General features: G+C 43.2%; 1 protein-coding gene across 1 annotated transcript; it reads right to left on the bottom strand.

Annotated features, from left to right (window-relative positions):
- Positions 1-551: 551 nt before the first annotated feature.
- Positions 552-10,527, bottom strand: il15l (interleukin 15, like). The gene is made up of 4 exons (XM_074678667.1): positions 10,192-10,527; positions 5,479-5,523; positions 3,427-3,561; positions 552-780 (listed from the first exon to the last, which is right to left on the bottom strand). Exons 1-4 carry the CDS (start codon positions 10,330-10,332, stop codon positions 661-663), a joined length of 441 nt encoding a protein of 146 aa, XP_074534768.1. The 5' UTR covers positions 10,333-10,527; the 3' UTR covers positions 552-660.
- Between the last annotated feature and the right edge of the window lie 6,063 nt (positions 10,528-16,590).

The following is a 16,590-nucleotide window of genomic DNA, read 5'->3' as shown; positions in this document are numbered from 1 at the left end:
ATCATCATCATCATCATCATCATGGTCCGCTCCGGGTTAGTCCTCTGCTGCAGTCTGTGTCACTCCAGACAGCGCTGTGTGGCTATACTGACCTCTGAACTGACGAAGACTTTGTTTATGTTTGCCCCTCAAAGAAAGGAGGAAGTGGAGTCAGCTCTCCAGAGAGTACTGCACATGCACGGAGGCACAAACGTAAACAAAGTCTTCATCAGTTCAGACTTCATCACAGCCACACAGCGCTGTCTGGAGTGACACAGACTGCAGCAGAGGACTAACCCGGAGCAGACCATGATGGAATATTGGTGAAAAACATGAGCTTTTGGAGGATTAATGAAGTTTTAGGAGTGGCGCTGTCTATGCCCCGATGGATCCCATTATACGGACGTCCGCTGCACGATTTTGGATCTAAATATCTCCCGAAGCACTGCTTGGATCAGGAAAGCCTTCTGGGTGAGTATTTTGTTCTACTTCATTCTATAAACAATCTAAAAGCTGTATTAACTGAACTTATCCTTTAATGTTGAACAATGCATTATTTAAGGGACCCTCATTGTAAAGTGTTACCTTTTCAGGATATCCATCATCTTAATGTGCAAGGAGTGTAAGACATTTCCCGTTTCTCGTCATGTGTCAAAGTTGGGGAACCTCAGCTTCAGCGGATCAGGACGAGCAGATTCCAGGGGAATTGCTCATCACCGTCAGAGTTTTACTGAGAGCTTTGAGGAAGTCTGCGGCTGTTTCCTCCTGCAGCAGCTCGCACTGAGGGCACTCTGAATTTGTCTGCAGAGAAAAACGAGACACAGATCAAGTACAGACCACAAAAACAGAGCTGCAAAATTGTGATATTGGAGCACCCAGGGCTTATTTCTGCTTCAACTGAAGACCCCATCTCTGTAGCTAGCAAGATGTGGCAAAGACAGCTGAATCTGCCCTGTTACGACACTATGATGCCAAAAAAAACTGATTTCATTCTGATTTGATAACAAAAAACAGGCTCAAAAGTTGCTGAAATTACTTAAAGAGGGGGTAGAGTTACAGCTCAATGAAGTCCAGATTTTTCTCACACAGTTGTTGGAGATCCCTTATTTCAGCCTTGGTCATAAACACTTTTTCTTTAAGACACCTTGCTCCACAAACCCTCTTCCTTCTGATTGGTCTGCCCTCCGAAGGCTAGTGATGTGTCGTTCGTAATTGATTCATTCAAAACGAACAAATCATCTGGTACCCCCTTTTCCACCCAGCTGGTTCCAGGGCTGGTTCAGAGCTAGAGCCAGACTTAGCACCAGTTCTTTGGTTTTCCACAGACTAAGCACCGGTTGCTGGCTCTTAAAACTGGTGCTTGGCAAGCACCAACTATTTGCTGGGCCAGCAGAAAGAACCACGTTACGTTGGGGGCTACGGGCTTATGTCAGGGGGTGGAGGCGGGATTATTGACCAACCAAAGCAGAGTAAAAACACTGAAGAACACCATTTTTAAAAAGACGAGTTTGGGGTAAGCAAAACAACAGAAAAAGAAGAAAAGTTAATAAGCTGACACCCGCTTGTGGAAAAGCAAATGGTTCTTAACCGGTTCACACTTGAACCGACTGCAAACCGGCTCTAGCACCAGTTTTACGACACGATGAAAACTAGAGCCTTATTTAGCGCTGTTTTTGTGTGAAAGTGACGCGCTTAAAATTCTCTAAATAAAGCGTGAATGCAGACCGATAGATTTTTTTGGTGGGAGTCCGTTTATTTGTGTTTTTGGTCAAGTAAAATATGGCCTCGTCTGAGTGCAGAGGAAACCGGCAGAGGAGCAGGGAGGGGGTGTATGGTGCGAGAGCTCTGGGCTTCTGCTGCAGAAAAACACTGCTGTAGGGGTAAATTTTGCCCTAAACCTTGTGATAGGACCCAACTTGTTCCATCCAGGAGTATCACTGTAAGGTCCAACGTGTCATGAACCAATCATGTGATGAACTCACCCACTTTGCAAGTCTTGGGCAGCAATCGGGCAGCTGTTGGGAACCCTGGGAAACTTTTCAGGCAAGTCTCTGGAAAGGTTTTGGGCAAGTTTTGGGCAAGTTTTGGGCAAGTCTCTGGAAACTTCCGGGCTACTTTTAGAATGTGGTGTTTTGATCAGTTCAAAGACAGATTCAGGGATTTCTGTTACATATGAATTTGCACATCTGCTTTGTAGGTCTTTCTTAATGCCAGACTTTTCAGATTGGTTGGTTTGTGCTGTGTCTCCTTTGTGAGAACTTTAGGTGTGGCAGAGAGGAAAGCAAGGCAAATGAAAGACCCCACTTATTTCTCAGTTTCACTGCCTAGTTTCCAGATTGTGAGATAAGCTCCCTTTTTCCACCCTTGTTTTCAAAACCTGGGAAAAACAGGCCCTGGTTAAAAAATACTACTAATTTTATCCTCTAAATCCTGCAGTGCAGTGAGCCAGCAGCTGGAGTAGATCAGGACCAGAAGCCAACATCTGTTTCGTTTCCTTTGTTTCATTACAAGCTGTGATTGAACACACTGATCGTCCTCTGAGGACTGAGAGCTTGTTGCACAAAGTAAGCGAGGCATCGGAGCTTTTCAAGCCAGCAGCAGAAGTCATGAAGGAAGCAACTTTCTTTCTCAGCTTTCTTGTCTTTTCCTTAAGCTGGATCGTCAACAGTTTAATCAGCAACATGAGATAACACTGTGTTTGGAGAGAACTCAGATCAGTTTAACTGTAAATTGTAATTTACAAGGGAAGGATCTTCATGTGTTTGTGTTGAGTCTCAGTATCACAGTGAACAGTGAGTTTCACAGAGGTTTTGGGCTAATCAATCATTTGAGTCTCAGTTTTAGAGTAAATATTGAGTTACAGAGAAACTTCAGTCTTATGAGCCTGGTAAGTCCTGGTTTCACAGTAAAAATAAAGTTCCACTGAGGCTTCAGGCTCCTGAATCTGATGAGTCTCAGTTTCACTGTTAAAACTTAATAACACAGAAGCTAGACGCTCCAAAACTAGGTGAGTCTCAGTTTAACCGCAACAAGGGAAAGCCACAGAACGTTCATCTTCACTAACTTCAGACTAGTAAATCTACAGAGTCTCAGTTTTACTGTACATAGTGTGTCCCTCTGAAGCTTCACTCTGTCTTTCTTCAGGATTATATCTGGATTCATGATTGTTACTGTTAGTATCTGGGACATTTTAGGCAAAAAAAACTGCTGAGTCTCAGTTTCAATGTAATGACTTTCAGAGAGGCTAATTGCACATTCATTGGTCTGATGAATAGAAACTTCAGCAAAGGCTTCACTCTGGCTAAATTTGGTCTTATGAACTTGTGAAGTCCCAGTTTTACTGTAGGCTTACAAACTGGTTTGAGTCTGTCAGTAAACAGTAAGTCTGCACCCACCCTCATGTGCCACAAGATATCCCACGCTCCAGACTTAGTTCTTGTGCCGTACCTGGTCAAGCCTTTCTGCCAGTCGATTCAGCATCATGTTCAGATCTGGAGGGCGACGAAGTTGAACAATTTTTATTTCTTCAATGAGGACTTTCACCTCTTCTGCAAAACACTTCATTGCGGTTCTGGGACATTTCTGCGAGAGAAAGAAGGATTTTACACAAATAAAGAAAAATATGAGAACCAGTCATACAAAGATGGCATTAAGTCAAGTCTAGTCCATGGCACATCAACTGTTGGATCGTATGTGTCCTCACTGATGCTCACTCTCAGAAGTGCTAAAATCTGCTATGACTATAGTGCCCGCCTCAGGCTGGCTCTGGGAGTACAGGTAGTCACATTCCCAGCCAAAAAAAGTTTTCACAGCAGAAATTAACTGATTTACAGTCGCTAATTTTACTATCAGCACACACTGTATGGATAGGGAATTTTTTTCTAGCTCAGAGGTTCAGAGGATATTAAGATCGCGAGCTCGCCCAATCAGAGGCACAGCTGAGGTCACATGACCAACAGGCGCCCTATAGCTGTACGCAAAGCCCTTGCCACTACCAATATGGCCCCAATATAGCCGATCTGCTTCATTTTCCGTTTCAGGAACAGACGGGTGATGTCGGGGAGACTATGTCCATATTTCATGCAGACTATGGTCCTGTACCATGGGGCTCTTTGCTGCTGCTCTCCCTGCCTTTTTTTTAACCCTTTATTTAACCAGATAAATCCCATTGAGATCAGGATCTCATTTACAAGGGCGACCTGGCCAAGAGGTCAGCTCGCCCTCGTAAATGAGATCCTGATCTCAATGGGATTTGACTTTTTATGCACATTCAGGAAAGAAAGAGGAGGTGTGCTCTGATACTGACGCTGATACATGTTGATATTTGCCACCCAGTAGTTACATTTGGGATGTACATCTGCTGCCAGACAACTGCAGCTTCATCCACAGCAGCAGCAGCTCCTAGCCCGGCTCCAAGTGACAGACGTAAACAAGTGATTCAGCCCAAGACTCAACCTGATGGAAACGTGAGCTGAGCACTGTAGCTAAGTCCCTGTTGTCTGACTCTAGATCAGTGGATAGACCTCAATATCTTTCTCTCTCTGGGCTTTATCACGACGGGTCAAAGCGTGTTGATTTACGATCAGCTCTTACACATTCTACTTCTTTAAGTCAATATATCTGATTTCAAACTTTAACTACGCTGATGTGAACACAGCATTAGGCTACATATCACTAGCCAACAGCGCTCACTCACCGGGACACCTGCTCTGTTCTCCGCTGGTTCTCCTCACACCACAACTCCACTGCTCTCCTACGGACGTTATCCCTCCTAATCCCACCCTGTTCCTGCTCTCCATCTTTCCTGACAGGCTCATAATTACAACCCTGCGGATCATCATATGGATAGGAATTAGAGGCTGATATTGTTTTGGGAGTCCTATGGGTCACAGGATTCCCGTGGGATTCCCCCAAGCTAGCAAAATGGACAAAAAACAAACATCTTTGGAAAGTTTCTTTGGCAGGGTAAAAGAGCCAGTGAGGAGACAGAAGAAAAGCTGGTCCGTGAAACAATTGTCTGACATTAAACCGGTCCGTGGCCCAAAAAAGGATGAAGACGGCTGCTTTACAGAACTGGTTGCCCACATTATGATAAGCTGTCCAATTCAGACCACTGGTAATCCGGATTTGGTAATCTTATAACTGTGTATCTGGATCAGGTTGATCCAGTACAATGTTGCTTTGAAAAACCAAGACAGGTTGCCTGATCCTGGATAGCAAGGGATTTCTAAATCCAGATAATTTCTTTGAACAACTAGCCCCATGATTTAAAGCGCACTTCCAGTACAGAACGGTCAAACACAGTATTTGCTATGACACCAGAGCGTTTCGAGATGAATGCGCATCAGGCTTTGTTTCCTGATTGATGCCACACGCTGAGATGCTGGTCTCCAGGGTCTTGTGGAGCTTTATGATTTCTCCGCTGAGCTGAGGACCTTTGTCTCTGCACAGCAGATTGTTACTTCAGATAATGAATCAGTGCTCTGAGGTAGATCATACCTGGTAGTCGGTGATGGAGGGCGTGTACAGTTTGCAGTCCAACAGCTTCTGAGGAGGAGAGATAATAATAAATATGATAGACTTTATAGTCAGAGTTTAAAGGGCCCTGACAGAAAACAGATCCCAAACACAGATGACTGAAAAGATGATATCTAAGATGCCTTTTAAATCACAGACAGGTGTACAGGTTCCCAGATGCAGCTGGCATGGCTCATGAAACAAGTTGTAACAGTCTGTGGCCTGGAAGTCATTCACTTTGGAGATACTGATCTTAATGAAGAGGCACACCCAGGTCAGTGTTACACTGTGAGTGTGCCACTTTGATTTATGACCCAATATGTCCATTAGTCACAGCCGCATCTCAGCGTTAGGTGGTTTTAATCTCAGTCCACCAGGAGAAATGTCCAAAACAAGACTTCTTCCAGTTACAGTGTGAAAAATAAGTATTAAATACAACAACTTTTTTCTCATTACAAAGATGCAATTCAAACAAAATTTCTACCAGACATTGGTATTAAAGGAAAAAAGTATTGAACACACCATGGAAAGGCTGTATACTTTGGCAAGGAAATGCACCATACCACCTGAAATCTGTCAGTAATTATTACTTCAACTTCAAATTAGTGCAAACCAACATCAGCTGGGCTAGAGCAAATTGATGGTCCTATAAAAAAGGTCGTTTTTTCACCAAGCAGTTAAATACCACACACCTCATGATGGGTAAAGGCAAAGAGCTCTCTGAAGACATTCACAACCTGATTGTTGCTCAGCATCAGAATGGAACTGGTTACAGACTTATATCAAAGCACCTGAATATTCCAGTCAGCACCGTTGGGGCCATTATTCACAAGTGGAAGAAGCACCACCTTACCATCAACAGGCCACGCACAGGAGCTCCTTGAAGATTTCTGACCAGGGAGTCAGAAAGATAGTCAGAAGAGGACTCAACCAGCCAAGGACCACCCTGAAAGTGCTCCAGAAAGACTTGGAGGCAGCAGGTACGATTGTTACAGAGAAAACAATAGGCAATGCACTCCACCACCATGGCCTCTATGGACGCTCAGCCTGCAAGACTCCATTCCTCAAGAAAAGGCATGTTGAAGCTGGTTTAAAGTTTGCTAAACAGCATCTTGACAAGCCTGTAGAATACTGGGAGAATGTTGTCTGGTCAGATGAGACCAAAACTGAACTTTTGGGCTGTCATACTACAGACCATGTTTGGAGGAGAAATGGCTCTGCACATCAGCCAAAAAACACTACACCAACAGTGAAGTTTGGAGGTGGAAGCATCATGGCATGGGGTTGTTTCTCATCTCATGGTGTTGGCAAACTTCATATAACTGACGGAGCAATGAATGGAGCCATGTATGGGGAAATTCTTGATCTGAATCTGCTGCCATCCACCAGGATGATGAAGATGAGACGTGGCTGGACCTTCCAGCAGGACAACCATCCAAAGTACACGGCAAAGTTGACTCTCAAATGGTTTCAAAAAAAGAAGCTTCTGGAAGCTGTCATTGCAAACAAAGGCTTCTCCACTAAGTATTAGATGAGTCTCAGTTAGCGTGTTCAATACTTTTTTCCTGTGTTATCGTACTTAATTCACCATAATCATTATTTATGGACCTGAACGTTGTGATTTCTTTTCATGTGTGGATTATTTGAGTTAATACCAATGTCTGGGAGAAGTTTTGTTTGAATTGCATCTTGCTGCTCCTGTGACGGAGTAATTTTGGCTTCAAAACCGTACAATGATAAATGACGAAAATGTTTTTAACCCTGATATGTAGACGCATGCATGTCTGTTATTATTATTTGCTTTTATTTAAGAAGCATTTTTTGTTGTCTTCTTTTAAAATTACATGAAAGAAATAACCTGTTTTGTCAGCCAGAGCTTGTTGCAGACAAAAAGCTTATTTGCAGTAAAATATTTAGCAAAATCACAGCTAGAGTTACTACACACAAATAAATAAATAAATACATAAATAAAAAAATAATGGTGTGACCAAATCATGTGCTGGTTGCACCAGTGCTACCAGTGAAAAAGTTAGTGTAGAGCCCTGAAATAAACGTATTATTATTATTATTATTCTCCTTACAACTATGCATTGTGGCACTTTGGAAATCTCTGGGAATGAAAAGTTTGTTGTAGCAATTTTTAATTTATTATTATTAGAAAAAAATGAAAATAAAAAACTGGGTTGCAATCAGGATTTACAATACAATCCCCGTCAACAATCAGCTTTAAAACTCTGGATCAGAAACAAACATTGATGTTACAAAGGAACAAAAATGTTGTGTTTTCTATCCACACAAAACAAAACTCTGATTTTGAAAATCAGTGTTTTGTCTGGAGGTATAACAAATAGGTATAACAAACACACAGGCAGTGTGAGACGACAGATGAGCAAGCACGCTGACAAAATGCGTCGAAGCAGGGACAGATCTAGTCTGCAGTTTCTTTACAATCAGGAATAAAACTGGAGAGCTCGGCGGGGTCTTTTAGGTGAGGTTTTGTTGTTGACATCTCCTTTGTTTGTTTGTTTGGTCTGATGTGGAACTTGTAAGATTATTTACAGTATACTCTGAGAGATGCTGTTTCTCACAATGAAATGCTGTGCTGTAGAAAAGAAAAACCATCGTCCTCTCTAACGAACAGCTTCTTCTCAGAATGGACGAAAACAAATGTTAGCTGAAACTTCAAAGAGGATTATGCCCCAGCTTTTATCACCGCTGTTTACAACTCCAAACTAACGAAGTACAAAAACTGTGAAATATGTTGACCGACTAAAAAAATATAAAGCTTTTTTTAACTCCAGTCAGAGAAGTGATGAAATCCTCCACACGAACCATACTTCACCTCAGAATCATCTAGGGCTGCAACGATTGGTCGACATAATTGTCTCGTCAACGATAAAAAATTCATCAACGCAAATTTTAATAGTCGATGTGTCGTATTATTGTTTTTATTGTCGTCACATGGTAAAATCAAACACCAGGGGGTAATACTAATTTGTAACTTCAGTTCATCGCATGAGGTGCTGTGTTATTGGATACTTTTATGGGAAAGATCACTAAGTTCATACATGAGGAATATTGATGAGGAAAAATCTCCACTCCCAGAGAGCGCTGTGCGCTGACGGAGGCTCTGCATCTGCGGCTTGGACAGCCTGACAGCTCGCGGAGTTTAGCGTCTGATAACGTGATTTAGAGAGTCTCCTTCACTCTCTGTTACAGTTTTTCAGGATCTGAGTCACAAACTAGTGTTCAAACTGCTTTTTAAAAGAGAGGACATTTATTTCAACCTATCCGTTGGCACCACTGCCACATTTTGAAAAAATACAATCTATTGAGCTTTGAAAGCTTCATGCAGTTTTCATTCCTTAAATTAGTTTTCAAATGTATCAATGATCTTGCCCCTGAACCCTCATCCAAATTTATCCAAAGGCAGAACAGCAGCAGAGTTACAAGAAGCAAGGTGAATGGAAACTGTAGCATACAAAAATGTAAGTCAACCTTTGGACAGTCAGCTTTCTCTTTTAAAGGCTCGAAACTCTGGAATTCATTACCAACCGAAATCAAACTAATCACAGACTTCAAACTCTTCTCTACAAAGGTCAAGTGTTGGCTAAAAGCAAATCAGAACTGTGATCATTCTTAGTTTGCCAAAAAAAATTCTTTTGTATTTATTCATTTTGAACTGGGTTGTATAATTACTTGTTCTGATGTGAACATGTATTTTATTGTTGTTTTGTAAACTTTTTAAAATTATTTTATGCTGTTAAATATTGTACATTTTATGACTTTTAAAGGCCCAACTAGGGACAAGAGTTGGAAATTAGTATTTGCTATAAACTCTCTGTGCAGCACATCAGATTCATACTTAGTGATGGAACTATGTTAAACTGCATCGTCCCTGTTAAATAAATAAATCAATTCAATTCAATTTATCTTATGTTATGAAGAGCTGGGAGAGGGTCCGACGGGATTATACAAAGAGCAGAGCAAACATTAGAAAACAAGCCCAAAGTCACAAATAAGCGGTTTGTCCAACCAACACTGCGAACAACAACTTAATTTTCTTGTAACCTACTTCATTCATTTTGAGATTTATTTTGTTTTTTTTTTGTTTTGTACTTATATTTTTATGTCATCATGAATGAAATAAAGACAATAAAAATGACACAGGGCTGACCAATCAGAGGTGAGAACCTAACTCTGGGTAAATGCAGTGAAAATGCAACACACAGGATGAATTTTAAAGGTCTGCACATTTTAAAGGTTGAAACACAAAATAACCGTGATTTATCGACTAATCGAAAAATTAATCAATAGATTAGTCGACTTTAGAAATAATCGTTAGTTGCAGCCCTAGAATCATCGCCCGCCAGTTTTCAAACACCCGGGAACACGTGCAGTCAAATACCTCACATATCTGGAAACCAGACGACTCTGCTCGGCATGTTTGTGCAGCAGGAATGCGTGACCTCCAGGCCTGATGCTATCAGCTGTGAAGTAAATATTATTCAATCATGCATGAGTCATCTGTGATAGAAACTGTACGCTGGGATTAAAGGTCACTCCACCCATGCATGCATCTTTTAGAAACAAGCAGAGAGAAGACAGAGCTCAACACCATGCAGCTGCACCCTGAGATAAAGTCCCATCAAATGCAACGCTCTGTTTGGGTTAAAGGAAAGAGGAGACTCATACCAAGGGGAAGCGCTCTATGAAGCGCCGGACCGTGTTGCGGATGCCTATGATGCAGTTCTGGGCGGCAAGTTTCTGCGTCACAGCCATCAGACAGAAGAAACACAAATACACGCTCGCCAGACCTCGCCTCTGGATCAGCATGATGCAACCAGCAAACCCAGCATCTGCATCACATGGTGGTGGTTGTGGTCGTTGTGGTGGAGGTCGTAACTTAAATGCTATCCAGGAAACATCTGCTTGTCCCACGTGTCTCTGCAGGAGCTGAAGTAGTGAAAGAAAACAGGAGCAGGATCACATCAATCTTCTCCCTGCAACGGCTTTTAAACTCTGTCTCCACACGCTCCACAGCAGTCGTCTGGTGATGAGCTTCACCCCGTTTCCTCCCCTCCGTCACTCTCCCTCCTTTTTTACACTTCCTCTACTCCTCCCACTCCTCCTTCTCAGCTGGCTGGAGAGATTAGATCTCTGCTCACTTGCTTTCTGCTTCATCTGCTGCCTTCCCAAAGACTTTCTCCTCGTTCTCTGGAGGAGCGGTTTCTGGGTGACCTGAGACCACGTCTGTCAGGCATCAACACCTGTGGATTGAAGTGCAGTTCAGTCAAGTTTTGGAGGCAGATTCACACTGAAAACCCTTAAAAACTGACGCTAAAAGTGATGTTTAAGTATGTGTGAAGAGTGGTTTTTGAGCTACACGTCAAGAGGAAACGTTGCTGAGAGAATCAGGGATACAGCTATCGAATATTTTAGTATTCGAGTATTCTACTGAAAATTCTGATTAATCGAGTAATCGGTTAAAACACATTTTTGTTTAGTTAAAGAGCAGTAATTTTTCAAATGAAATTTGTTTCAAGCAGGTGTAAAATCAAGTGACTTTGTGTGAGAGAATTTTAAGTTCCGTGCGATCTGACTAGATATTACGCCGCGGCCACACTGGACACAAACTCACGAATTTAGAATAGAATAGAATAGAAAATACTTTATTTATCCCCGAGGGGAAATTCAGGAGTCACCACAGCATTTAAGAAAACAAAAGTAAGAAAGAATATAGAAAGTGCAAAAAAAGTCCATAAGAAATTAGATGACGACATCCCGTCCACCACTCGTCCACTACTCTCCAGCCAGTCTCCACCTCCACAGGGTCCAGGACTGAGCCTCCCCAGCAGTCTGTTCAGTCTCTGTCTCCTGGATCCTGTCTGCTCACAGCAGGCAAAGCTCCTCCAATGTGGCGCCGGCGTCCGATGTCAGCTCCGTCAGGCACGTCCGTGAACAGCACGATGCCGCTGGGTTAGCACAGCTAGCTCGTCCATCCCCCGGGGCTAGATCCCACGTTCCCAACAAGGATGGATGGAAGGACAGGTCCACATCGTCACCTCCCAGCTCACATCCGAGAACCAGCACGTCGTCCTCACCTCCTCCTCCTCAGCTCGAGGGAAATCATCAAGCCCTCCACTAGTTAGCATTGACATGCTACAGGCTGCTAACAGCTAATTTTGCATGTAAACAATGCAGCCATGGTTACATGTAGGATCTCCAGACAAACACAGGAGAAAAGTAGTAAAAAATATCGCCGAAACCACAAAAAGTTTGGTGTCCGTGACCGACAATGAACCATACAAAGTGATGATCCACTCCAAATACAAAGATTACGAAAAAGAGACAAAAAAATTACAAGAAGACGAGAGAGCTGCTGCAACAGGCAGCTACTTGGGTAGCGCCTAGCAACGGAAAATATTGATAATAATCGATAATCTTTAAACGCACAAGCCTGGAGGCTGGACTATTTTGACAAGCAAAGGGGCTGAAGCGTGTCACTGTGCAGGCTGAGTAGAGAGTCATTTAAAGACAGAAAGCCCAAAAGAGCATCTGAAAACAATGAGCTGTGGATTCAAAAGCATGACAGGAGAGTGTGCGAAAGCTTTGGAGATCACAATGATCTCAAAGGCCTGCTGCCTCTCCCTGGTAATCCACCTCCACTGGCCCTGCCTGGCTGTTCCCTGAGACCTCATCCTCCACCCCTGACCCATGTTCCCGGAGGTCTCCCTGGGGATAATGAAGGGGTGGAGGAAAGAGAGGAGCACAGAGAACTTCCATCTTTTCCCTGGCTCTGCCCCTGCCCCGCTCCTCCCTCCTCTCTGTCAGGCTCAAAACTCCACTGAGGAAAACACAGTCGGACTCAGTGATGACCCGTGCAGGCAAATCCTAACCTTGCAGAGCAGACGGACCTGCCTGATTCAGCTTCTGAACTCCTGCAGATCCATCTTGCCAGGCTCCACTGACCAACGATTTGCGATCAGGGAAGAGAGGCGGGATGCAGGAGCAGCAGAAGTGACGAGCAGACGTGACGTCAGCAGACTTTCGTACTTGTCAGCGTTCCTTTGATTCTTAACTTAACTTTGCAAAATCGGCATCAGTCGTCTAATGCCATTATCACAACTGTTTCTCGTGTTCCTGTAGTTGTTCGTCTGTTGTTTCTCAGCAGCGGCTCACATAAGCTACGTCACAGCCTGGTTTGATGTGGATTGGTCTGTGGTGAGTGTGTCAATCAGAAGGGTCGTCCAATCACCAGCTGCAGATTTTTTTTGAAGTCCCGCCTCTGAAAACAAATCCTAAGAGCTGCTACCCAGATGGACTAGTGAAATATTTCCGTGGCGGTTACGATTATCGCAATCGCAGTCGCAATCGCGATGTCAGCACATGCAATTCAGATTTTTCTCCATGATAACCAAGCAAGTCTGTAGACTCATCATGACACAACTTTTTTTATTCAATCGCAAGCACAATCAGTCGCAATATTAGAATAGAATAGAAAATACTTTATTTATCCCCGAGGGGAAATTCAGGAGTCACCGCAGCATTTAAGAAAACAAAAGTAAGAAAGGGTATAGAAAGTGCAAAAATGTCCATAAGAAATTAGATGACGACATCCCGTCCACCACTCGTCCACCACTCTCCAGCCCAGCCAGTCTCCACCTCCACAGGGTCCAGGACTGAGCCTCCCCAGCAGTCTGTTCAGTCTCTGTCTCCTGGATCCTGTCTGCTCACAGCAGGCGAAGCTCCTCCGATGTGTCGCGGCGTCCGATGTCAGCTCCATCAGCCACGTCCGTGAACAGCATGATGCCGCTGGGTTAGCACAGCTAGCTCATCCATCCCCCGGAGCGAGATCCCACGTTCCCAACAACGATGGATGGAAGGACAGGTCCACGTCGTCACCTCCCAGCTCACATCCAAGAACCAGCACGTCGTCCTCACCGCCTCCCCCTCAGCTCGAGGGAAATCATCAAGCCCCACACTAGTTAGCATTGACATGCTACAGGCTGCTAACAGCTAATTTCGCATGTAAACAATGCAGCCATGGTTACATGTAGGATCTCCAGACAAACACAGGAGAAAAGTAGTAAAAAATACCGCCGAAGCCACAAAAAGTTTGGTGTCCGTGACCGACAATGAACCATACAAAGTGATGATCCACTCCAAATACAAAGATGACGAAAAAGAGACGAAAAAATTACAAGAAACGAACAAAGACGAGAGAGCTGCTGCAACAGGCAGCTACTTGGGTAGCGCCTAGCAACCGATCTTATTCTATCTATTTTATCTATTTATTCTATCTTATTCTTATTCTTATCTTAACCGATATTATCCACCTAATCGCAAATCGCACCTTTTCCCCAAATCGTGCAGCACTAGCGGGTATATGAAACTGTCCGTCTGGTGCGTCAGGTTAGGCAAATCCAGCAGGAAACAAATATTTACAGAACTTACCTTCAAAACCTGTCTCCTCAGAGACTTTCACCCAAGCCTGCTTGGAGTGTAAAGCCAACAATGCAAGGTTTTTTTTTATCCCTGACAGAATCCCCTGTTATGTTATAACGGTTGGATCGTTACACCCGCTCGTGACTGATTAGATGGTGATTTCACTTTATGTTCATGCTTTAAACTGAAGTTGAACAACAGCAAACAGCTGCTGCTGTGAAGAAGTCCACTGTGCGGCTCCTTTAAATGACAAGCGCGATTTTACTTTGACGTCAGTCACGTGACGAGCGGCTAAAATATTTGGCTGCCTTGGCGCACAGTTAGACAAAGTTGAGTGTTTGGGTCGGAGTCTCTGAATCGGTGGTATTTCATAGCAGACTGGACCCTGTCTGCAGTAAACTGTAGTCTAGCCTGATTCTCCAGCAGTTTCCCATTGAATGGGTCGAGCTGACCGACTCAGAGAAGGAAATGTAAATGTTAAAATTTAAGAGCAGTGTTAGAAAATGTAAGAGGTGTTCACTGAATATTTCTGTATGAGGATCAGATCGACAAAAAAAATACTCAGAAATACAAAATCTACATCCCTCACTCTCTTTAACACACTGACATGCTAGTTTACTGTAAGCCTGAACGTTCTGTTTCCATCGCATTTTTAAAACCAAGTCTTAAACAGCTCTTACTTTGAGAGAGACTTCCTCCGAGGACATCTGCTCCAGAGTGAAACTCAGCGCACAGTGAAGAGATAAAGGACAGGGTCAAAGTCTGCACAAACCGAAACTAAAACTCTCCAACATGTTTTTATCAAAATGTTAGCAGACTGGTTCACACAATGCTACTTTCTAAAACAGGACGCTGATGTTATCCAAAAAAACTGGCTCAAAAAGAATGACAAAGTTGAAAGGTATGTGAGAGGACACCTGGAGAGCAGGGCGTGGGTGGAAACAGATAAAAGTAATGACTCAGAAAGAAAAGATACAAGTGATTCAGGCAACACAATAAAGACATCGTATAATTTTATTTTCTACACATTTTACTTTCCTGTAAAAACTTAATGCGTGAATATTTCATAAAGATTTCCTCGTACCTCATAAAAACATCATCCTCTCTTCTCTTGATGAATCTTTAACTGCTGCACGTGTCCTGAGGCAATCATCGTTTACACGTTAATGAGTCACTCTGATGTAAAACCAGAGTTTGCGGGCCTCAGTTGCTTTTTTTAATTCTCTATTCTGTCCCTTTGGAGCCCCCGTAGTATCTTTAATTAAGTCACAGCTTAGTGAAATGTCTGTTTCTCTCTCTGGTGTTTAGTTAAAGCCTTACTTCCTCCTGTTTCTTTTAAAATGGATGTTTATTTATTTATTTTTTGGTCACCCTCCTTTTTAGTTTTCTTTGTATTTGGAGCCTGTCGTTACTTTTTATGGCTCATCTGTCGCTCACTGACACCAAATTGGTTGTGTTTGTCGGAGTGTTTCCTTTTTTTTTTTTTTTTTGCTTTTGTGTGGGTCCAGAGATCCTATGTGTAACCATGGTTGCATTGTCTTATCACAAGATTTCAAATATTAGCAGCCCGTAGCATGTTGGTGCTAACCAGTGCTAGGACTGGTGTTCTCTGCGAGCTGAAGGCAAAAGAGGGGAGGATGAAGTGCTGGTGCTGCAGTGTGAGCAAGACTTGTAGTTCTCCAGACCACTTTTTTGTGGTCTCGGTCTTGTCACAGCCTCGTCGGTCTTTGGTCTTGTTTGGTCTTGGGGTCTTCCGGGTCTTGATGAGTCTCAGACTGACATTTTGGGCTCGAGGGATTTGAAGCCTACCATATTCAGGGAGACTGCTGGTAGAGCTGGGGGATATATCGAATATACTCGATGTCTCGCTGGTTTTTGCATGTGAGATATAAAATGGCTATAGCGCAATCATTGAGTACAAACAGTCACGCTAATGTTTTGACGTGGGAACGTAATTCTCTCTGCTCGTTTCACTCTCTGCTGCTCAGCCGGTGCTCCTCTCACAGCGAGCGCCACGCTCCCCCGCCCTCCCGGAGAAACTCTCCTGTGCATGCGTTTTGGTCTTAGGAGAAGTGGAAAGGAAGAAAGTCACTTCCACGTCTCATCAGTCGCGGGTTGTGGGTTCCCAGGGCTTGTTTACTAGAGTGCAGTTGCTCATTGGGGTTTGCTTTGCTGCCTGTATGATCCCTGATTCTCTCCCAACTCTCCACATAAAGAAACGAATACAGCATGTTTTTGAGTTTCACTTTCGCTTTTCTGCACACTCTGCCCCCCGTCTCTAAGTGCCGTTCAGTCACGGCACTCAACTGAGCACTGCTCAAAACATGACGGCAGATGAGTTTGATGCAATTTTACAGCTGACTACCAAAATACTGCGAGCTGGGATATTATCAGAAGACAAAGTCAAATGAAACACAATTCAACCAGACCCCAGGCTCAAAGACAGAAGTCAATAGAGTCCTTTCAGCATGACCAACATTATCCAGGTAGCTGATCCATGGAAATAAAATTAACATTATCTCAAACTTATGTTCATGATATTTTTAAAGTGTAATATAATATAATATAGTAAAATATAATATAATATCATACAATATAATCAGCCAGTTGAATAAATCTGGATGAATTATTTTACTGGAACTAAAA

The sequence above is a fragment of the Halichoeres trimaculatus genome, unplaced genomic scaffold (assembly GCF_033239565.1).
Source record: "Halichoeres trimaculatus isolate MK-OKI-2021-1 unplaced genomic scaffold, fHalTri1.1 fHalTri1_scaffold_9, whole genome shotgun sequence".
Taxonomy (NCBI): Eukaryota; Metazoa; Chordata; class Actinopteri; order Labriformes; family Labridae; genus Halichoeres; species Halichoeres trimaculatus.
This window is presented reverse-complemented; position numbering and strand designations above follow the sequence as displayed.